Here is a 24,117-nt window from a genome sequence, read left to right as displayed (position 1 = left end):
CGTTCCCGCCCAGTGCCGGGGCTGCCCCAGCCCTTCTCCACAAGGAGGAGATTCCTTGGAAGGAATCGCTTCCGTGAAAGTGAAGGTCCACATCAGGAGCAGGGAGAGGAGGCTCCGGGCAGAGCAACAGCAAGTTCTACCACGCACCCGGCGTGGGAACAGGTCCCCAAACTGCCACCCCCTTTTTCTAGCTCCTGCTAAATTATGAGATCCTTAGAAAACACAGAAAAAAATAAAAACGCACCATGAGAGCAAGCGGTTGGGTCCTTAAACCAACAGGAAAAAAAAAAATAAATATTAAAATATCAACATTTTAAACACTCGCGCAATCCAGCCTCCTGCATCCAGGCTGTAATTCGAGGTCAAGAAACCGCCTCAGCCCAAGAGCCACCCGATTTCTGCCGATAAGGTTCCTCAGAAGCCGCGGGCAGCATAAACCGATGCTCAAATAATCTTCCCATCGTAACAATCACTGGTCCAGGGCCCTAATTTAACACTTACCGAACAGTCACATTCGCCACGGAGCTGAACCGAAATCGCACCGTCGTCAGGCTAGAGATTTAATTATATCAGCAGAGGTCAACCAATCTAAGCAAAAAGATTACGGCGGAGGAGAGAGATTCCGTGGCATAATGCAAAGGTTTCGCCCGCAGGCGACGCAGCAGCCGATGCCATTTTTCAAAGAAGAAACGGCATCCATCAGAACAAAACCACCAGAGGGAAACAATAGGAAGGGGGGGGGGGGTTATGCAGATAATTAAAATATTTAAATCCGGTCATATAAGTGCAAAACCGGGCAATTTTACGCTGGTTTCAATCACTTTTTTTTTTTTTTTCCTTTTTTCTTTTTTTTTTTTTGATGAGCAGTTTGAGTAGTGCTTGTTTCAGTAAGTTTTGTTGCGAGATTTCTCCCCCCCGCCTGCCCACCCCCACCCCCCCACCCCGCAACTGAACTGCGCATCCCCAAGCACAAGCTTTAATTATATGACAACGGGAGTGTAAAAATCACAGAGGTGGAACACGAGAGCTCAAACCTCCAATTAGGAGTTAACGGTATCAAAGCTGGAATCCCGCTAACACTTTACCCGGACTTCAGAAATGCAGAATAAAACGTAAAGAAGAGGCAGAGAACAGGGTATAGAACAGCTTCAGACAGAAACCTTGCGCTCCCTGGACGGGAAATCGTCAAGGAAAACACATTACCAGCACAATAACTTATTTTTAATGTAGAGCTGTTAGGAAAACACAATTATATGCTTCATTTATACTGAAAGATATAACCCAACATACGGCAAAAGCATTTAGAGCTCGTTTTAGTGAAAAAAAAAACCAACCCAGGCGAGCACAAAGGTAATAGGGGAAAATAGTGCACCTAGAGGGGCTAACGGCTCCAGCGGCGGAGCGGTCCTCACCTCCGAGGATCGCACCCGGCAGAGAGATGCAAAGCGAAGGCAAGAATGAAAACAGTTTTTGGTTTGTTTTGGTTTTTTTTTTTTTTCTTCAAATGCTGCAGAAATGGTGACGGCAACCACCGGGAAAGGAGCCGGCAGCGCCCCTTCTTACAGCGAGCCAAAGGCGGGCGCTGGAAGGGATGTGCAAGGGTTACAGGTGCTCTCCCCACCGCGGCGAGCAGCCACGCGCTACGCGAGCTGTAGGATGCTCCGGTCTGTTACAAGCAAAATATAATTTATTGACGGGATGTTTTCACCGTCACGGATGCACAAACCGCTCCTGGTGCCTGTTGGATGCATAAAACCCAGAGCTGTTCGTGGATTTACCCCGCGGTTACGGCGGTATAACGCGCAATAAGCTTTGGACCACTGATTTAGGGGAAAATGCTTAGAATTGGTTTGAGGCGTTACAAATGAATCAGAGAAACTTGCAAAATTTTGAACTTGAATTTTGCTCTCTTGATGCCTCCTCCGCTTTCACGGATCAGGCCCCCGCCAAGGTTATTCAGAAGCGGCCCTAACAAATATGTTGTTATATACAACTCCGATCGGTCTTCAAAAATATCACCATTGTTCCCAAAACAACCAGATTAAAGCCTTCGCTCTGCGCAGACAGAGAGAACAACAATTTCTGTGAATGGCTGGACATTCATTATTTAGCTCCCCGTCCCTGCCTGAAAGCCCAAGGCAAAAAACGGAGCTTCAAACGCCTTCTGCTGTGCAGCCCATCAAAGATCGCGCCGCGGAACGCAGGGATGCCCACCGCGTTGCTCAAACGCTTTTCAGAGGAAGCCCTTGCCCGTAATCAGGGCCTAAAAAAAAAAATAAAATATTAAATATATAAATATCCACATTTGCAAATCACCAGGAGCTGCCTGCCAAATGAGAATAAAGTGGGCCCCAAATTAAAAATTTGCCTGACTTTGTTCCCCATCCAAAACCCTCCATCTCCAAAGCAAGATTTATGCTACTTCAAAACAGAGTTGGCTAAGAAAGTCGAAAGGGAAAGAATATATTTTATCTTCCAGTATGGCAAAGCGGAGCTGGAACGATGGAAAAGGGACCGTGTTTATCACTGCAATGTACAATTTATGGTAAAAGTCAAAACAAAACAGAATGTTCCACAGAAATGCATTTGCTACATCGACCTGGGCTCATCCCAGCAGCTCAGATCCCATTTCTGAAGGGTTCTTAAAAGAAGAAGAGAGCATCGGTTGCAGATTAATACTCATCTCATGACTAGGAGATTTTAATTATCCATAATTTATGACGGTGTATTGGCAAAATAGTTTTTGTCAATTTATCAGTCTAAAAGGCAAGGCACAGGCTGTGTTTGGAGACGCGAAGCCACCGAGCCCTACTGGAAAGATTTGGGCCAAGTTTTGATGGTGGTGGTGCATCCTACAGAAATGCTCCAGGGTTAACAGGGCACCCCAGCACCTATCTCCCAGTAACTGCCGTATCAAGGTTTCTGAGGACCATGGGCACTCCCACGTGTGCTGGCTCTGCAAGGATTAGGTATTCCCAGGCTGGGTCACCCTCCTCCTCCCCATCAATCATTGCCCTAAGTGGAAATTAGGCATCGTGAGAACCGAGTCTCATCATCGGAACACCAGAAGCAACTAGGAAAAATGTATATTTCAATTTCTTTCTGCCCACGGAAGAATAGAGAGATGGTAATTCAGGCCCCAAAGTTGCCCCAAGGGAGCGGGATGGCTCCTCGCGCATCACGGCATCGCTGCGCACACTGCGTGGAAGAGCACGCGGTGCTGCGCTCAGGCAGGATTCCCGCCCTACGCCTCCCTGGAAAACGCAATTTTGCTGGGGCTAAGATGGAAAAAACTCCCTCCCGTACTTTGTGGATTCACAGAATTTAAGATCTGGGAAAATCCTTCCACGCTGGCAGATCAGCCAGCACACCAGATCCTGTCGCTAAAGCTCTGCTAAGAGCAGAACGAGCCCCCGTGTTACTAAACTGTGTGGGTTTGGTTTTTCTCCCCATGCAAAGATGCAGTTTCCCTAGAGTTTTAAGTGAGAAAAATCCCCGAATTTTCACGAAGCAACCGGAGGGATGTGAAAATACCCCACCACAGACCAACGATGCCCTGACGCGGTGCGGGAATGCGCTGCCTCTCCCCGTGCCAGCATCCCAGCACCCAGGCGGCGGCGAGACGCCGTGGATGCTCCACTTCCCCAGCAAGGGAACGGGACGGGGGGGCTGCAGCAGGTACCCATGTCCCAGGGAAAAAGGCCAGAGGGGACAGAAAAAGGGGCTTCAAACACAAATTTAAAAGAGGAATCTGAAAGGGAGGTAGGTGCTCCCTTCAGTGGGGCTCAGGTGGCCGATGACAGGGCTGGGTGCCACCAGTTTGGACGAGGGTTCCCTGCAGGGTTGGTACCACTGAACCTCCCCAGTGCCTTGCGGCTGCTGCGCAGACACAACCTAATGCACAAGAGGTGTTTTTTCTGTGCAGTCCCAGCGATGGAGCAGGTCCTGGATCTGGTCCATGGGAAGGAGGAGAGGGGCTGGTACCCTGACATGGGAAATGAGTGCCCTAGGGATGCTGTCGGGTGGCTCGGGGAAGGAGACGCTCCTTATGGTCCCTGCACCTTGGGCTGAGCCCAGCGCAACCCTAAAAATCCTGCCACGGAGCATCAGCCCTCCGGGCTGCGAGCAGCAGCATCCCAGGCACCGGGAAGTTTGGGGATGGCTCCTCTTCCCACCTGCAAGCTGCTCCGGGCGGGATCACCCATCATGGAGACTGGTTTATGCGGGGAGCCCTTTCTCCCCTGCTTCGATGCCAGCAGCATGCCCAACGCATAAAAACTCCTCACCGAAGGCAGTTGGCAGAGGGGAAGGCTCCTGCTCACCCTGCCTGCCGGGGCGTGAGGGACCCCGTCCTCCACCTATGGGTGTCCAGCCCCTCGCTCCCCCCCAACCAGCCAGCCCTTCGAGGGAAAACAGGGATGCTCCAGAAGCGGTTAAAGAACGGGTGCGAATGCCCCCCTTCTGGGGAGGCCTCAGCTGAACATATGCTCCCATTTCATTATCCCTCTAAACATCCCTCGTCCTTTTAAAAACAGAAATGCTGATACGCAATAGGCACCTCTGGAGCTGCAAAGAGAAACTGTGGCTCACTGCGGCGCGCAGGCGAGATCGGAGCCCTCCCGGTAACCATATCATGTTCAGTAAGTGCACAAAACAATTACATTAACATTTCAGGATGCTTTGGGCTGAAGCACATCTCCCCGGCGAGCGGGCAGGGCTCTGCCGGGCTCTCAGCGAGTTATTTATACACAGTGACACTGCACGCTCCTTCCCGGCTTCTCTGCCTCCCCCCAAAAGAAATAAATAAACAAAGTGGCCCTTTGGGGGGAAAAAAGCACCGAACCTGAACAAAACAAGCCGTTTGAATCAAACGGCTTTAAAGCCCCTCCGTAAAATCAGCAAAGCAGGACAGCAAAGAGCTGTTAAGTGCTCCTTGCCTAGGTCCTTCCTAGAGATGGATTTCATCCGGGATACCTGCATGTGACAGTGGGAGAATTTTGGATTTTTCCACTGCGCCCTACCCTCCTCTGTAGCTTTTTAAAGTGGAAATGTTCTGAGACAGACACCGTCTTAGCCCAGCTCTGGGCCGAGCCACCAGCACAGGACAGGAGCGATGGGGTTGGGACAAGGGTGAGTTTTTGGAGTTTCCCAGAGGGTCCCACGGGGCTCCGAGGAACCGGGTGTGCTCAGAGAGCACAAGATAACAAACAGCACGCCAGGGGCAATGCCCAGCCGTACACCACCCCACACCAGCCGGAGAAGTTCTCCGAAGCAAAGTCTGGGAAGGCAGCAGGCGAGACCAGCACCGGCTCAGCACCGGGCCACGGCTGGATGCTGAAGATCCGGCCGTTATACCTGCATTCGGCCAGGGAAAAACAACAGTCAGCCCATTTCGTCTCTGGCTTCGTTCCAGCAGCCTCATCCCGCAGACAAACGTGCACTGCTGTGCATAAGCAAATGACATTTGATAACTCAGAAAAGAAAAGAAGAGAAAAAAAAAAAAAAAAAAGAGCCCTGAATATCAGAAAAGGGTAAGTCACTTCCTTTCTTCTCCTACTGCCTTAAGATCCTCCGTAGCAGTGACAACAGCAGCATCTGGTGGCAGTGGTCAGTACCTGGGGTGCTCCTCTCCAGCGTCCCATCCGCCCTGGCCACCACCGACACGCACCCACTCATTCTCCGGGGCTGGGCTCGCCGGAGACCCCCGCACGGCGGTTTCCTCCAGCCTCCCCATCCGCAGCGCCGCACGCCAGCAAGGACCCGCTGATCAGTTGCCACCGCCTAATCCGGGACTAATCTCAGGGATTCAGGCCACAGATGAGTCGAGGACGTGGGGCCCCGTGTGCCCCAGGGCTCGGGCGGGTGCTGGTGGGGGACCCCACGGCAAGGGCCACGCCGCCGCCTGTGCGACTCCGAGCCCCGGCTCCCGCCGGGAAAACTAAATCGTGGTCACATCTAACAACTTCTTGGTAAAATCGAGTTCCTAAAGCCAGCAGGATCTGGGGGGCTGCGGCAGTTCCCAGCGGCACATGCTCTCATGATCCCAGACTTCCAGCTTTTGCACACTTTATCGGCTGACGTTTCAGAGGCACAGATGACCTGCTCCCAGGTGACCCATCTCTCGTTAGTATTTTAAGAGCATATTTAGCATTCTAAGAGCAACGGCAACAATAATAAGACAGTTTGAAACTAGCAGTACATGGACAGAGAAGAAATCAATTTAAGTTGTTTCAGCATAATCAGGCATCTCAAAATAAATGAGAACTATTAGGTTTGCTACAACTTAATAAAAAGAGATAAATAACCCAAATGACAGGGAACGGTTAAATACATACATCAATACATAAAGATTAATTTGCTGCATCTGGGAAGCCACACAGGCTTCCCTCTGCTTGTTCCCAAAGAGTTTGATCCTAAAGTATCACAACAGCGAGATGAGCCGAGGGCATCCTGAGCTGCAGTCCCAACACAGGAGAGCATTTTTGCCCTTTATTAACTTTTTTCAAGGCAATTACCCGAATTTGGCCCAGGAGAACACAGCCTGGGTTATGTCTCGGAGCTTATCATGGGTGATCCTCCCTCTCTCCAAACGGCTTTGCTTCCTACTGCTTTGTAGCTGAAACACCAGCGCCGTTCACCTACACGATACTGGCAGAGTATTTATCGCTGAAGTACAGCATCCATCCCCTTCACTCCGGCTTCTCCGGGATGAAGGAAATTTCCCACAGCACCTCCGGCGCTCTCAAATATCCCCCTGCGGATCCCCCTCTCCTTACGAGGAGAGGGTGATTTGCCTTCCAGCTGCAGCGAGGTTGGGGGAAAATGTAGGTTGGGGAGCTTTCCCCGCCGTGCTGGGGGTCTGGGGGAACATCATCCCCCCCCCCCCCGCTTCCATTCCCCAAACCCGGGGCTGGGTACCGCGCTCCGCCGGAGCATCAGCGCCGGGGTCCGCGGGCAGGTGGGGGACGGAGGCGGGGGTGGGAGCCGGAGCCCCGGCTGGGGAGGTGCCGGCGACCCTCCAGCCCTTGCGAAGAAGGTACACAACAAACAACAACAACCAAAAGTGCCCGACAACAACCCCCACAACAACCCCCCCCCCGCGCACACACAGGCACGCACACGTACATCGCTTCGGGCCAAACGCTCCCGTAAGAAAAATAGGAAATAAACCCACCGCCCAAAACCGGCAGGGAAAACAAACAGCCCCAAAGAGCCGCGCTCCCCCCGCAGCGTTTCTCCCCAGCCCGCCCCGCCGAGCAGCGCCCGGGGCTCCGGCTCCTCCCGCTCCGCCGGGGCCGCTACCGGGGCGGCCCGGGGACCCGACGGCTCTTCCCCGCGCCGCTTCTAGACCACTTTCAAAATTCCCTCCCGCAGGAAAGAGCCGGGCACCACCGGCACTTTCCTTCCTTCTTCTCCCCCCACCCACCCCCACCGCCGAGAAGTTGCGGGACGCGCCGAGCGAAGCCGCTCCGCATTTCCCCCCCCCCCCACCCCCGCCATCGTTCCCCGCCGCCCCGATACCTTGTTGCAGTGATAATAATCCAGCGGCCCCAGGCAAGTGGGGTCGGCTCCGGGCAGGGAGCCCACGGCGGTGGGGGCGGAGGGGTAAAACCTAACGTCCATGCCGGGGGTGCGGGCGGCGGCAGGCGGGGGCTCCAGCGGGCATGGACCCGGCTGCGGCGGCGGCGGTGCCTCTGGCGCGGGGGGCGGGGAGAGGGCGGGCGGCGGCGGCTGCGGGGGGGGGGGGGGGGGGAAACGGCGGGGGGGGGGAGGGATGGGGGGGGGGGCGGGCGGCGGCCCCCGGCCCGCCCCGCTCCGCACCGCCCCGCGCCGGGGCCGCTATTGTTCGCGGCGGGGCCGGGCCGCCCCCGCTGCCGGCACCTCGGGGCGGTGGGGCTGGAGCCTTTCCCCCCCCCCCGCCCCCGGTCTCTTTCCTCTCCCTGGAGCCTTCCCCCCACCCCGGCCCTCCTTCCCCCTCCCCCGGGACGGCCCCCTCTGCCCCATCCCCGGGGAGGGGGAGGCTGAAACAGCCCCCCGAGGGACCGGGAGAGAGGGTGAGACAGCGGTTCCCACTCCCCGTTTAGGGACCCTGGCACCCCTCCTCTGCCCCCCAGCCCTCACCGAAGCCCCCTGCCCGGTTTTGCCCCCCCCACCCCCCACCCGGCACAGGATAGTGCCCAGCTGCCTTCTTTTCCCTCTGCATAGCCCCTTGGACGAAGGATGCTCTCCATCATGCTGAGCCACCCCAAATACCACCCCGGCACCCAAAGGTCCCCCCACGCACTCTCCCACCCGGGGGAGAAAAACCGCTCTCAGTCAGTGGTGGTGGCCTCCTGCTCCCCGAGGTGTGGAGACCCACAGCCACCCGGCTTCCTACACCTCTCCGTCTTCATAGCACCCATCCATGGCCAGCCAGCACCCGTCCATCCCTGCCATCCCGCTCAGACTCCCCGCAGGCAGGGGCTCGCAGGGGAGATGGGCATGGAAACCCCAAATCCAGTGGGTGGGGAAAAAAGGAGGATGCTCCAAGGTGGGACACGTGGGATCATCCCCTTTCTATCACCCCACCGCCGGCTCTGCGCTCTCCCGCTCCCTCCGGCACGGCTCACAACAGGCCCCTTCAGAAACCAGCCCGGTGGAAGAGAATATTATATGTGGAGCGTTTTTTGCAGTATGTTATTCCATTCCCAGATACGGCGAGTTACCGCAACCGATCCATATGCTCGCAGACAGCTAGGACAGGGCTGATAGAATCAGTTTTCTGGCAAATTTCCAATGGAAATGGCCTTTTTTTTAAAAAGAAAAACATCACGACTACGAAGGCACATTTGCAACATGTACCCTACAGGACTCCTTAGCTCAGTACCTGGAAAACTGAGCTAGATAAACTCTGAGTTCTTCCAGGAGCCTCTTTCATTGCAAGAGTGTGGCCGGCTCCTGCCAAATTTGGGAGGGGGAAGGCAGGCTGGGGTTTCGAGGGAATGCCAGCTCCGGGAATCAAGTGATTATGTAAAAATTGTAGCGCTCATTTAAATTAAAACCAAGCTTTTAGCCCTCGTGGTGGTGGAAAAAAATTGATCCGGGGATAAAAATTGATTTGGGCACCAAAACTACTTCACATTTATTATTATTTTTTCAAACTGTGTGATTTTTCTGGAGAATCGGCATCGATCCTTCCGTGTGTAGCCACGAAGCTGGTCAGCTTGCGAGAGTTGGGCAGGAGGCGAGCGGCTCCGAGGGCTCCCGGTCAAAGGTGTTATAGAGACGTATATATATAATATTTTGCATTACAACTTCCAAGATCTGTGCGTTCAACTGATCCACGCTCTTCCTGATTTGCACACATCCAGAAATTTTCCTCCCTCCCTGCTTCAGCAAATACTGAGCTGACATGTCAAATTATTAGAGCTACATTATTTTTGTAAAACCCTCCCAAGTACAGTGATGAGTATATTATGGAGTATAAATAATTAAAACTAAACGAGAGTTGTCAAAATAATGGAACAAAGTGTATTTTATGATGCATTATTCTAGCTTGTTTATCCACAAAATTCAGTAATTAGTAAGCAGCCTCTGAGTCATTAGTATGAATTAGCAAGGTTTTACTGTATTATTATCTTTATTAATTATCATAATTATTATATTTCATATAGTGTGGAGTCACTGCTAGCAGCTTTACAGTTAAGGCTGAATTGGCTTTTTTTGCTTAAAGCAGGATTTAATTCTGTTGTTTCCCACAAAAATTAACACATTTTGTCACCAAACTTGCCGCGTCTCCCCAGCAGATACAACCCAATTCCTTTTCAGCGCCTGAGACTCCACAACGGTCCCACTCAAACCGTTTTTAAAAGCTCGTCTTTCCCAACCGAAGCGCCGTTTTCCTTCGTGCCTCCTCAGATCCCCCGAGCACGAGATTTACAACAATCAGCCCTGTCAAACTTTGCACATGCGGCTGCCTTCGTTAGTCCTCAAACAGAGACTGATCTGAAAAACCCGGCGTCACAAAGTGTTATTGCTATTAATATCCATAAATGTTTTTTTTCTCTCTTTTTTTTTTTTTTTTTTTTTTTTGATATACGCCAAGGGAAGCTGGCAGAGGGAACGCTCCTCATCAAACAAATGTTCTTACGGCTCACCTCCCGTCTTCTGACTTGTTAGACTGTCAGAAGAAGACAACGTGGTGGAGCTGAGCCTTGGTCAGCTGCCCAGCACAACCCCCTGACCAGGGCCTGGAGAATGACATGTCACAAGGTGCCTCCAGCCTCTGCAATGGTCTACCCCAGCGTCAGCAGCTGCTTCTGCACTGGGGGGGACCTGCTTGGGCTCGCCATGCGTTCAGGAAGCCTCCAACTTGTACCTGCTGCTAAATCTTGCTTCCGACTGTTTTTACCCATGTTTCAATGTATTTTATCCCTCGTGGCAGTTTGGTGTCTGCCCTATGGAGCGCATGTCCAAGTGGCAACCTACCAGGAGATATAGATTTCTCTGAACTCCTGCTTTCCTCTAGCACTTTGGTGTCCCTGCCTACCTAGGACCAGCATCATACAACCCCTCCCCACCAAAGCAGAGGCATCAGTGGTGCAGAGCTTCTTCCCACCAGGCGTAGGACACGCAGTAGATCCTACCTGAGCAGCACGGGCTTGCCAGGCCACCCTGAGGGGACTGCAAAGGTACAAACAGTGCTGGCCAAGCATCTGGTGAGGGTGACGGCATCTCCTGAGCTCCACGTCAGATGGTGTGTGAACCCAGCAGACGTCCTCCTGCTGGATCACCCACAGCTGGATTGCAGCAGAGCTTAGGAAGGAGCAAGGTGGCCCCTGGAAGGTCTCTCTTTGGGATCTCTCTTGTCCAAACAGAAGCAACTGAATGAATTCAGGCACCTACTAGGTTTTTCCCAAGTGGGGGAATTTCCCATGCATGGGTTTGAATGCAGGTGTCTAAATTCCACCCAGACCCCGCTTTTTGGTATCTCTCCTGCCTCTGAGGCTTTCCCATCAGGTCAAGGAGAAAGCAGACTCCCCTTTTCAGAGCTGGGTATAGCAGAAAAGAAGGCTGAGCATCCCCAGAAAGCCTAGCTCCGCAGGAGCCATCCGAGCAGGGGGATGTTGAGCCTTACGATGACAACATGCTCGTTTTCTTCTAGGGATGGCCCCATTGGACGGGTCTTACCCTCCAGCCCCAGAAACTTTGCATTAGATACCACCAACCAAGCAAGGAGCATCCCAACAGTGCAAAGACTTGCAGGGATCATCCCCAGCCCACATGCCCGTTATTGGCACCAACATAACCTGTAGACCTCCAAGGACCATCCTTGGAGGGATCATCCATGGAAGATCCATGGGGGATCTCTCACTGCCAGGAAGCCTAGGGCAGAGGGAAAATAAAGGCCAAACCTCCAGGCAGGTGGAACGTACTCACCTCCCAACACCACACGTGCCCACCAGAGGCACAGTGTACTCTGGGGCAGAGGCCTTTCCCCTCCATGACATGCCACGGCCATTCCTCTGGGGCTAGCTCAGCTCCAGTGAAGCTGGGTGGTGTCCTCTGTAGGGAGGGCTTGGCGCCAAAGGGGACAGGGAGAGGTGCCGCAGACCCTCAGTCAAGGAGCAGCTTTCACTTGGCTCAACGGACCAGCCATCGATCAGCAAAACACCCCCTGGATCAAAAAACAGAGAACCAAGGGAAAAGCGAGTCAAGACCTCTTTTTTTGGCCAAGCATCAGAAGGCAAGAGGGACGGTCCAGGATGGCTGAAAGGACAGCAAAGCCAGCGACACCACCGGAGCCGCAGCATTCCCAGCAGAGCTGAGCCAAGCAGCTGAACACAGCCATGAAAAGATGCTGGTCTTTTCGTTCTTTTCACAACTGACTCCTCACAAAACGCAGAATTTTTTTAGTTGCTTTGGCCGGGTCATTGAAAGAGGAGCTCCAAACATGACAACTCACATTTCATGCCTAACGTTAGCCCTGGAACAGAAACAGCGGAGTGTGATTATCTCAGCAATCCCATTTAAGCCACACGGACTCCTCACAAAGAAGAGAAAACTCTACAGTGAGTATTTCTAAATATTAGACTAAACCTGAACAATCGTAATTTCAAAGGCACCTTTTAGAAGCAGGGAAAAGTGTCTGAATCTATCAGTTTCATTCTTTGTTTCAAAGTAGTCCTCCTCCCCTCAACACACCCTCTAAAATGCCTGCTGAAATTATTTTTAAAATAATTTAGCACAACGTGGTTTATGCCTTTAAAATACTGATATCATTTTTCCACTGTATTATGCAGCTATATTTTGACATTTTAGTCTTATCCCCAGTTTATGTCAGAGAACTATTTAATTCAGAGCTACGCTCCTCATTCCTGCTAGGAAGTATATAGGTCTCTAAATATTCAGTAGTTTCATTGGTCATAAAAATGCTGAACAAATGGATAAAACCAATTGCCAATAAACACAATGCAAATGTGTACATTAAAATGCAATGAAATTGGATTAATTAAATCCACATTGCATCTGGATTTACATGTAATACAAAACAAAATTAAATGCAACTCAAGAGCTCCCTATTACTTTAAAATGGGTCTGATGGAAAGCGTGTTCGTTTACCTGCGTGGGCTCGGGGTCAGGAACTGTGCTAGTAAATAAAAACACCCACGATCTAGATAAGCTAGATTTGACCCACAAATCAAGGTTATGAATTTGGCATTTCATGTCATTTAAAATCTAATGTAAAATCGCATCTCTCTGCTAACAAAACAGATGGTATTAGGCCTTCTTTTTGGCATTGGGTTTTGGTACCTGTCCAAAAAATCTTCTTGACATCCTTTAAATGCAGCTATTTAACCACCTGTCACTTTGCTTTAGATGCCCATTGAATTTCTGACAGGAAAAACATTATTTTGTCTACACATTATTTCGTGACACAAGAAACGTAGCACATATACAGCAAAGTTTACACATTGTGTGAAAATCTATTTAAAAAAAGAGGAGAGTTGTTACATGCTACTAAGGCAATTACTCCATAATTAATGTCATTGATAGGATAAAACATTCCAGAAACCCAAATATAACAAACCAAAACAAGCTCAAACAGGATGGAGAAGCGTTAAGGACGCCCACACATCAGCTCACATTGTTCTTCTGCCCAAGTGGAGGTACCTGCTCTCCTTTGGTCAAATACCTGCTCCTCTCTGGTTCAAATACCAAACTGGCTGATGCTTACGGGTAAATTATTTCCCTCAAAAAAACATGCGTTAATGTGAATAGGCTGAAGACAAAAGGTCTCAATGAAAGACATCAGGATGAAAGACATCAGCAAGTTTCTTCTCATGTTTAAAGTGATACAAGCGCTTGGACATCTTGATATATCAAGCTCTATGCTTCCTCCTGACCTTCAGGGTATTACCCAAATGCAGCTGTGGGTAGGTGGAACCCCCACGATCCTCACCTGGCTTTCTTTTCATAAAATGAAAGGAAAATATAACAAAGCTCAAGTTCAGCACATTTCACGGAGGCTAAATGTAGGAAACAGGGCTGCACCAATGACCTCGCTAATTAACTCTATGAAGAGATTTGGCAGCAAACGCCAACCCCCCCCCCCCCAGCGGAGCAGCTCCGGTCTTTGCGAGGTGGTGGAACTGCCACCGCGGAGCGCCCGGCGGCCACCTCAGCATCACGGGGAGGTGGCAGCGCTGCTCGGAGGCACAAGATTTTGCGCAAGGCCTCCTTCCTGAGTTTTCTCGCAAATCTGTTCTTTGGGGCAACGTCAACACGTGGGCTTGAGAACGACAGCTGATGGTTTGCAGAGCCAGCTCAGGACTGCATCAGTAGTCTCTGCGTCGGAGTGCCACGGCGAGTTGGGCTCAGCTTGGGAAATAGGTGACGTAGCGGCAGGGGGATATTTTACGGTTTGTTAGCAGACCCGTCCTCTCAAAGGCCGTATGTGTTGTCTCTGCTGGCCAGAAGTTTCACCACGTGAGGTGAAATCCTTTCACTAATAAAGGCAGAGAGCGCCTTGTCCTTAACCTCACCTCCTCAAACCCATAGCGAAACGCACCCCTGATTTCTCAAGGATTCGAGTGACTGAAGAGATGTGGGGCAGCACTTCAGAAAATGAATTTACTCGCCAGCTGCAGACTTGGGAGGCCAGCTGCAAGCAGCTCAACTGAAAAGCCCATGGGCTCCATACTCACCCCTCTCCCGAGTTTGCTTTTGACTCTGGACATTATTTGACTGGTTGGGTGCCTGGTATCCCCGTCCAGGGAAGCGTAAGAGCTTCCTCCCTAGTGCTGCTGCGTGGGAGGAGAAGACTGTCTGAACGGTAAGTGCTTGCTTAAACCTGACCTGGCCAGTGATGCTCACGCAAGTTTGGGGCAGGAGGATACGGGGGGGGCTGCATAAGAGAGAGGAGGTGTGAGCCAAGGAGGAGCGAGCGCCGGGGGTCGTTCGGAGATGGGGACTGGACCCATCTTGGGGGGTTTTGGGCCAGCGCTGGCACGGCGAGCACCCGCACGCCATGCTGACGTTTATAATTCCTCCAGGAAAATGTAAGCTTTCCACAGGCAAACTGTAAGCAAAGAAGCGGGTTATGTCCAGGAGCATAAATACAGGCATTGCTTTGCACAGACGGAGTTTACAAGCTTTACCCCAAAGAAAAAGGGAACAGAGAGAGGCGACCATGCTCTGCGGCTGCCTGGGGAAGGTGTCACAGCCCAACCCCGGACACTGGGGAGGCGACGCTTGACTCACTCTGCCAGCCACACGCTGGTCCAGTGCAACCAACCTATAACCCAGCCCCCAAATCCAGTGATCACTCAAAGACCTGCCCCTCCACCGAGGCAGGCACGCCAAGGCCCACGTTCCCTCCTCGATCACCGACACCCCACAGAGTATTTTTTCTACATAAGAAATTAGTGAATCTGAGCGTTTTCCCACCTTTTGCCCACCGGATCAGGGTGGGAGTCGCAGCCCAGTGTCCATCCTTGGCGAGGAGGAGCTTGGAGCTGCTCCTTTTCACACACGTGGGACGCTTAGTGAGTAAGGTTTCTGTAGCTAAGTGTTACAAAAAAAAAAAAACATTCAAAACAATTTGTCAGAGTCTTGTGCCACTTGTATAATAGAGGAAATTAATCCCAGGTGCCTCCCCGGCCACTGGCAGGAGTATTACACCAGAGATGAATTTGGCTTCATATCTTTAATTTTACTGTGCAGTCGCTGAGAAGAAGTATTGCTTTTGATTTCAAGGATGTCAGATACTGTGACCAAGTTTAACAGTTTCTTCAGTGTTCTTCCTCCTAAAGTAAAGGAGTCATTTCTTATAACTGTGCTTTGAATGAATGTCTGGGGCTCACGCTCGAAGTGATGCGATTGAATCATCTCGCCGCTTCATTTTGAGGGGCGAAGCCGACGGTCCCCTCCTCTACCCAGAAAATTAATCTTTCTGAGAGCATCTCTCAGGCTCTTCAGTGCAGCGGAGAGTGATTTTTGTTTCATAAATGATCTCCTGAGCTTGCAATAGTTGGCTTCTTTCTCTAAACTTATTCAATATTTTGGAGCTCCTGTGCCCACCCTCAGCCCAGTGAGAAGATTGGCGGCTGATCTTAGAAATTAATATCTTTTTTTTTAAAAACCATTTTCACCTGGCTCTGCTTTGCCAGGGAGACAAGAAAAAAAATTATCTATTGTGATATTTGCCAATTGATCTAGGATTAAGTGTCAAAATTCATTTTAGCTCAGTTTCATCGCTGCGATTTTTTCTAGCGCTTCCAAGGCTCTGCTTTTGCTTTCACCCAAGGTATCATGGCTGGGGGGAATTTCCCAAGGTAGCCTCTGAGCTGAAGTTAGGCACACATACTGCACTTCAAAACCATTTTTGCATGCATTCCCACACATCGACACACGCCGCACCTCTACTTGACAACCCCAAATATTGTCGCCTTAAGAGTCAAGCCTAAAATTATATCCTAGCTTCCACTTGCTCTCTCTCTCTCTATATATATATTATCCTAGTGACAGAGAATTACCACTTTTAAAACCAAAAATGTTAATGAACCTGGAGATTATCAGTGGTTTCTAGCTATTTCAGCCCGACCTGGGATGACTCCTGACTCTTCAGATGGTTTGTCGTCGTCCTCGTGGGGCTGATGGAGTGGGAGCGAGGAGAGGTTTGACACGAGTCTAACATTAGGCATCTGTAATGGCATCGCTAAAGCATCGGAGAGTCTGAAGCTTTGAAGGTGAAGAGGAACTCTGACTCCCCGGGCTTTTGGCAGCCTTCCTCCAGGGTTTCTGCTGCCCCTGGAAATGCCGGTCAGTGTTATTCGCTGAGCCGGACAAATAATGGATTTTCATTTCAACGGCAGAAGTAAAGACTCGGGCAATGCCAGGGAGGGTGCGGGGAATTATCGCAGGCAAACCCCCAAAACGTCCTCTGTCTGAAACAAAACTTTCAGCTCAGTGTCAGGTTACTTCCTGCCCTCTGTGTCTTAAGATAATGGTATTAGTCATGAAACAGGGGCCTGTCTTTCAAAGCGAAAACTGAAAATGTCTCATATTTGAAAACGCTGAAATGAGATATTTTTCATATTTTCAATCTGTTCCTCTCTCTTCTCTCCCTCTCTCGCAAAAAAAGAAGTTGCAAAATTAATACAAACCACAAATTGTTTAACCCTGATAAATGCAGTTTTCACCAAAAAGATAATTCCTCCTCCCATCAATGTCCAAGGACGGGTCCTTAGTTCTCAGCTCTTGGACACCTTGGTAAAACACCCCAAACCACAACCTGCACTTTTCCTCCTTTTAGCCTCTGCCCCCTTTCTTCCTCCCCTACCCTCTGTCGCAGCCCCCAGGCCCTTTCTGCCCTGATAGTCCCTCAGTGCCCGTTTCTCCATCGTGTCTTTTATTCTTGTCTCCTCTCCTTGGTCTTCTGGGCTTGACTTTCTCCTTGCCCATCTTCTCCCCATGGCCGTACAAGACCTCTGCCCCACAAATAAAAGCACCAAGTGTCACAAGACTTGGCAACTCTTCTTTTTCTTAGTTTCTTAAGTTCTGCAGGCTCCTTAGGAAACAGGTACAACATAAATGTTGTGCAGCTTCTTCCATGCTGTGTTTTTGCTTTAACTCTTAATGAACCTCATCCCAAGTTCTGCCATTTTACCCTTATTTTCCTCTGTGTAGTTAAAAAAGCCAGGGACTCAGTTCCTGAGCAAGGAAACAAAAATAATTTAGTGTGGGCTGTGCAGGCTGAGCCACCCTGTAGCTGCTCTGCATCAAACAAAAGTACAACTTTAAAAGAGCCAAACAAAAAAGCTCTATAGCTCACGATCTGACCACTTCAACTTACCAGAAGAGTTTGCTCCAAGGCACGGCGCACCAGGACAGATGACTTCTGGGGCAAGTTAGACTGTGGATGCCAAAAAAGAGAGAAGTTGAGGTAAATTTAAACGAGCAGTGACTCCCATTCACCAGGACGTGTGCTCGTTGGCACCCAGACTCCATCCACGCCGAGGAGCCGAAACATCCAGTTGCTCCTTGTCCCACGGCAGCTGGGGGACTGCGTATGGGAATGCTGCAGGGGAAAGAAGGATTTACCCCATCCTGGTATTCCGGGGGGGTGGGTGGGTTTCAGGGGATCCCACGTTACACTGACACAGCACCCATTCACCATCACACCGGGCAGGGGAAGAAGGCTCCGGGAGGGTTCGTGAGTCCCTGCTCACCCTCAGCAGTCAAGGAGTCTTTGGAGAAAGCAAGAGTTTTACCACCTAGGATCACCTCAATGAAATGCCAGAGAAACACAATACCTCATCACGGTCATGAGAAGTTTTAATGGTTAAGAAAAATAAGTTTGAATGGTTAGTTTTATTTTAAAGCAGATAAAATAGTGTCTGCGAGTTAAATTCAAAGTAAAAAAAAAAAAAAAACAAACCAAACCAAACCAGAGCATTTTTTCGCCTATGGATACACTGCAGCCGCCGCTGCTGGGTCGTGCCCCGCCACGGCAGCCCCGGCCCCGTGATGCAGAGCAGAGCCCGCATCTCCCGGAAATTCGTGTTTTTCCCCTGAAAGGGGAGAGTCTCGAGATTTCAAACAAACCTTTGCCAGCTGACTGTGCAACTAAAGAAAACACTGATGTAATTCAATGAACAATGAGGAACCCAAACTTAGCACAATGATCGTTCCGGCTTTGTTTTCGATTTCGGCAGCTCTGCACAACATTGATTACATTCACAGGGGCCACGTTTGCAGAAACCAAGGTCTGCAAGGGAGCGCGTTCTTCGCCTGTGTTAAGAATACAGCCCCGCGCCACAGGAACCCAGGCAGGAGCAGACTTTAGCATGGTGAAACCCATTTGCACAGCACAATGAAATCAAGTTCGAGCACATGCGACAGCTCTGCTTATTGCCCTTTGCCCCTTTCTTCACAAATGCAGCCCCAAATGATGTCCAAAGGTCCTTGGCTTGGATGCCTGAGGTCTGCGGGAGCTGGAGGGGATGGAGGAGCCTTCTCCATCCGCTGCCGGGGAATGAATTTATAGCAGTGCAATCATTTATTGCCTGGATTTCCAGGGCGCCCGCTTCGTCCAGTGCTGGGCTTCTCTCAGGCTGGTTAATCACACGAATTTTGGTGTCTCTGCAAGCAGTGCCCTTGGGCATGGGGCTCCTTGGGTTCCTCAGCGGCACGGAGCCAGCAGCTCTGCGCACCAGCACCCGCATCCCAGTGGCATCTGCAGGTGTAAACTGCCTTGTTTTGATGCTGCCGAGCGTGGCTGCAAACGCGGGCCACAAAAACCATATTAAATACAAGTAAATGAGGAAAACACAGCAAACCCAGTCTTCTCTGAGTCTTTGAATTTAGTATACATATATGTGGTTTTGGTTTTTTTTTTTTTTTTTTTTTTACTGTAAGGAAATGTTTGTCTTTCTCAGATTTTAAATGGGGGCTAAAAGGAGCTGATAGCATATCTTTAAATAACAATGTAAGCCCTGTGTGAGTTTCTTTTCCCTGGCTGGTAAGAAAGGGCTCCCAGTCTGGCCAGCTATTAAGTGTTCTATTTCAGGTGCTTCTATCAGCACCAGCACCTCAACGTACTGAAGACGGAAGAGGATGTGAGAATGATGAAAAAAAAAAAAAAAATCTGTAAATTATTTTTGAATATTTAATTGTACTGAGAGTTTTCTCCTGGTAATCTTTCCCTGTCTTCCAGCTGAATGCAAGTTTCTGAGATCACTGGGAGAGGCAAAGGCACACTCGCGCTGGGGGCTCCTCGCCAGTGTCACGGGCTAGAAGAAAGTCGCCTCGTAGAGCCAAATAATTAGTTTTGAGATGGGAAGCAAAGGACAGGAGCAAATGGCTGGTCTCACCTGAGTAGGGAGGCTGCCGTTGAGCCTTGCGGGGACGCGGGCTGGGGCCTCTGCAGTTCAGAGTGTTCATCAGCGATCTGGGAAAGAGAGCAATTAACACGACGAAGACGTTTGCAGATAACGCAAAGTGTTCACGTATGTCCTTCGGCCAGCTTTGCTGCTGGAGGAAAGGTGTTGTGGAACATGAGCAGCGTGGAGAAAGATGCTCAGGAACCAGGATTCTTACTTTTTGCAATGGAAAAAACAGTGGGACCCGTATTAAATTACCCAAAAGAAATTGGCTGTCTACCCCATAGGAAATTAAATTGTGCAACTCATTGCCATAGGGGGCTGCGGGACCAAAAGTACGGGTGGGTTTCAGAGAGACAGGTTCTTTAAAGCAATTAGTTGTGATGACCTGAATATATAACATCAAGAACTCTCCACATTCATATTTTCCTAAGTCTGTGATATACCCGGGGGATGTGTCATTCGATACAGGCTTTGTCTCTCTTACACTTTCCTTAAGCAGCCACTGTTAGAGGGGGTGGGATACTAGGTTATATGGATATTTAGGAAACATTTACGTCTCTAAAATCACGGAATCAATAGGAAGACTTTGGCTGATGCGGGCCTTGACCACAAGTGAGTATGAGGCGATCAACTGCAGCAAGTTCTGGCTTCAATCTGAAAAGAAAACAGGAGGCAAGAGTTGAATGTGGGGAAGTTCTATAAAACCTACAAATTGTTATTGATGAATGCGGTGCTGGTTTGTCAATAACGCATCTGAGGAGTATTTACCTTAGCCTAGTGACAGAACTGACCCAATAACGTAGAAAAATTATTTATGCTCTGATTTATTCACGAAGTAGCAACAAGATCCCATAACTAATTCACGAAGCAACGTCCCAGCCACAGGGATCAGGCAAAGCCCCAGGAACAGCCTTTTTCCCTACGCAACCCACTGGTGCAAATACGGGGCCAAAGGCCCCTCCTGTGCAACACTTCTCACGGACAGGTTTTGCCGGGAGCAGGGTTTGCATTACTTTGCAAAGTCGTGCCTTCACACCTCTCCTTTTGCTGCGCGTCCCCAAAGCGGGAGTCGTGGCCAGGGACACAGACCGACAGATTTTACCCGGGTTTTGTCCTGAATTTGAGCATCACTCTTGCGGGAAGCCTGTCCTCTCTACACCACCGTATTTGGTACATTTTTTTTTAATATATCAATAATATCGTAATTAAAAACCTGCAAATAAGATCATTCCACCTTATTGAGTGACAACCTAAACGTTTATATTGAAGGCGTCGAAGCAGGCACGGCTCGCGGTGTAAATTCTTTGTTGCGAGCCGCGCAGCGTTTGCAGGGCGTTAATCCCGATACACGTCCTGAGCGATAACCACTTGCCTTGGCAGAGAAGTGCTTGGAAAGCTCAGGCAAGACCTTGGAAAGTTAAACCATTAATAAATCTACAGGTAATTTCCTGACTGTGAGAGCTCACTACCGTAAAACAAATAAAAAATAATGACATCTATACCTCTGATACTACGAGCAGTTCAGTGCTGCTTATAGTCTTTGAGTCACAGAATAAACAGGGAGTAAAGCAGAAGCTGAGCGAACCTCAGTTTTACATTTACAGAGCTGCGGATCCCAGACAAGACTTAAGCTGGGCATGTGGAGAGATGCAGAAATCTTTAGATTTGCATATACAATATTGAGATCATGAGAATGTCACATTTAAATGCAAAACTCACGTGTCTCATGAATAAATCATGAATGGTGGCAAGACTGATTTATTCTTCTCCTTTTTTTTTTTTTTTTTTTTTTTTTTTTTCCCCTTCCTCCCTCCAATTGTCATCGCTCCCCCCCGCCTTCCCCACCCGCTGGAGAGACACTGATCTGCAAAGCAGACAATTCCTCCTTCCCTTCCCGAGGAAATGCATTGATAGATGAGACTCGATAAGAAGCTGAAAGCTCTTCCAAAACAAAAACATGTGCGTGTGTTTCTTGTTTATACTTGGCTAGGAAGTAAAGAAGCATCATTTCCTCTCTCTCTTTTCCCCCCCCCCCCCCCTTCTTTCTCAAGAGATACCTTAACACCATGGCAACAGCCTTCAACCCTTTGCTTGTATGACACAACCAGATTTGGAAAAGGTTAGTTCTGTGTTGTAATCAAATCCAGGCAGGTCAATCATGTAAAGAGATGACTTCCCATGCACCGTGGAATAATGAATGAATAGATCACATAGGTCTTCCTGCCTCCCCCTCCTTCTCCCCTCACCATTTGAAGTGCCAGGGTATTAGCATTTTGTCTCTGGTGAATAAAATTGAAGTGAACAATTTCCAAAGGTTACTAGAAAATACAGAGCATTGCAGAGCTGGAGAAGAACAGGGGGTTATAACGCCCAAGAACAAAAAACTCTCCAACGCGGACACGCGCCTCACTGTGCTGTTAATGAGTAGAGAGGTTTTATGTGCAAAACAACAACCAAAAAGATGCATGGATGCTGCGAAACATGCCCTCTCGCACAGCCTAAGTGGGTCCCGCTTCCTCTTGCTGCATGGGTATCATTTTCAGGGTTAGGATATCACCGCCAATTTCACACTTAGAAAGCAGAGATTCGGATCTCATTAACATCAGGCTGGGATTGGGTTTGTTGGTTTTCTTCCCCTTTTTTTTTTTCCCCCCCTCTTTTTTTTTTTTTTTTTTTTTTTTTTTTAAAATGACACTTTACAAAAATCAGACATTTAGGATTCATTCAAACATTGGGAATGTATTGAGCCTGACAGAAGTTGGCTTGAGAAAAGAAGCCTCTGCTCAGCAATGCAGTTTCTGCGTGAAGCTGGGAACATACAGCACAAACTATCGGAGAGCCGGGTGAAGGCGGACACTTGACTATGGGCCATAGGAGCTCATATGATGTATGGTGCCCCTGTATCTCCTGTCGAAGCACCTCCTCAGGGTAAATATAGAGCCTTCATTGACTTTAAGTTTCCCTTTCAACCCCAAAGGCTGAAAGTCCTGGCTACTACCATTCAGTCTCCAGCAATACACCTCTGCTGCACACTAAGTTTTACAGGAAGCAGCCCCAGAGTCAATCACGCAGCTGCTCTCTGCGTTCAGGTTCACGGCCAACTGGTCAGAAACGTACTTGTCCTAAGGTATCACATAGCTTATAAGCGAGCACATGCTGTTTCAGGGGTTGAGGGTTAGGCTTTATTTTCCTTAGTGTCACTAAACCCCAAAACGCTAGCAAAGCCCTCTTCTTGCCCCATTGCAGGAACGTTCTGGGGATGGTGGAAGGTTTTGTGGGACAGGGATGGTCCTCACGGAGCTATACAATATCCAGTATTCACTGAAGCAACTTTCAGCAACGCAGGACTCTGCAAGCTTTCTGCACACCTGGTATTTGTCATGGCTGTACTTTGATTTGAAAAGAAGCATTTTTGGTCTGGGTGCTTGTATCTGCAACATGGTGTTGCTAACGTGCTGCAGTCTGTAGCTGGAGGCTGGCTGGTGGAAATGGTCTGATGGTTGTAGCCATGACGGCTGCAGCAAGGCGGGCAGGATCCCCTAGCAGCGATCCCCAGTGATACGGGGGGCACGGGTAACGGCTCGGCATAGCCCTGCTGTGATCCAGATAGGGCCAAGGAGGGATCCAGTTGCCGCTGTGACTATTTCCCTATTGAGCAAGAAATAAGCAGCCCAAAGGCAGTGGGTTTGTCCTCTGGTTATTTGCAGACACTAATTCCAGAGTAGCGTCCAGCAGGGAATGGGGAGACAAGGGGAGGGAAAGCTGAACCCCCAGAGCACCCCCCCAAACCACCACTCCTGCCTTGGGTGAGCACTCTCCCGTTGGTATTAAAGATGCAGAGAACTCCGCATTTTGTGTTAATCACCGTACCCTGTGCACAGCTCATGGCCGGGGGGGGGGTGGAGGGTGGGGGTGTGCGTACACGCTATCACAGATGCTTTGTTTCACCCTAGAAGCAAACCAAACCGGCCAGAGCACAAACAGAGCAGACCTTCCTCCCTCTGGTTCCCTTCAAAACATACGTATTTAACTGAATTTGTGTTATGCATATACGGTTTCCTATGGTTTTGGTTCAGGAATCTCCAGCTGGTGATGCTGACCCAGCTATCGACTCTAGAGAAACTTTATACCCCCACCAAAAAGTTACACGGGGCCAGTTCATTCCATTAGACAAGACAGTTTCTTCCAAACCCTTGGATAAACCTTTTCGGATCATCACTATAAACATACACACCCGTTACCCCAGTGCAAATTGCACCGAAAGACAGTTGAATTTGCAGAGACAAGCGTTCAAGGCCACTCGTGCATCCTCACTCCATCTTCCTGTGATTAGGTCTGACAAAGTCTGAATGCTGGTCTTTAAAATGGGGAACCTTTAAGCATCTTAAAATAGTCTTACAATAAAACCAGCTAGCAATCTTAAACATAACGTCACCAACAGCTTTCCTCACCTACTGGAAATTTTCAAGACCTAGTTTTGACTGAATGTTAATTATAAAGATGGTTTTCATCTCTGGAGGTTAGCTACTGTAGAAAGACAATACTTAAAAGCGGGAACATAGAACGAAGAAGGAGTCTTAGAAAAGTATGAGCTACTACTTCAGGAGAAGGCCTTTTAGCTAATATGCTTTGTTCAATCTGCAGTAGGAAAATATCTATAAAAATGGCAATATTAACCAATGCTTGAAACTGAAATTCATCATTTTATTTTGAAACAGCTTATCTTTCAGCACGGGATCCGAGTTCTGTG

General features: G+C 49.5%; 1 protein-coding gene across 4 annotated transcripts in view; it reads right to left on the bottom strand.

Annotated features, from left to right (window-relative positions):
* TOX2 (TOX high mobility group box family member 2) overlaps window positions 1-7,693 on the bottom strand; it is a 154,928-nt gene extending 147,235 nt beyond the window's left edge. For all 4 annotated transcript variants that reach the window (XM_054218434.1, XM_054218435.1, XM_054218437.1 and 1 more), the window contains exon 1: window positions 7,522-7,693. In XM_054218434.1, coding sequence (XP_054074409.1) covers window positions 7,522-7,623 — 102 coding nt within the window. In that variant the 5' untranslated portion in view covers window positions 7,624-7,693. The remainder of the gene's footprint in view (window positions 1-7,521) is intronic.
* Between the last annotated feature and the right edge of the window lie 16,424 nt (window positions 7,694-24,117).

This window comes from Rissa tridactyla, chromosome 12 (genome assembly GCF_028500815.1).
Source record: "Rissa tridactyla isolate bRisTri1 chromosome 12, bRisTri1.patW.cur.20221130, whole genome shotgun sequence".
In the NCBI taxonomy this organism is placed as follows: domain Eukaryota; kingdom Metazoa; phylum Chordata; class Aves; order Charadriiformes; family Laridae; genus Rissa; species Rissa tridactyla.
This window is presented reverse-complemented; position numbering and strand designations above follow the sequence as displayed.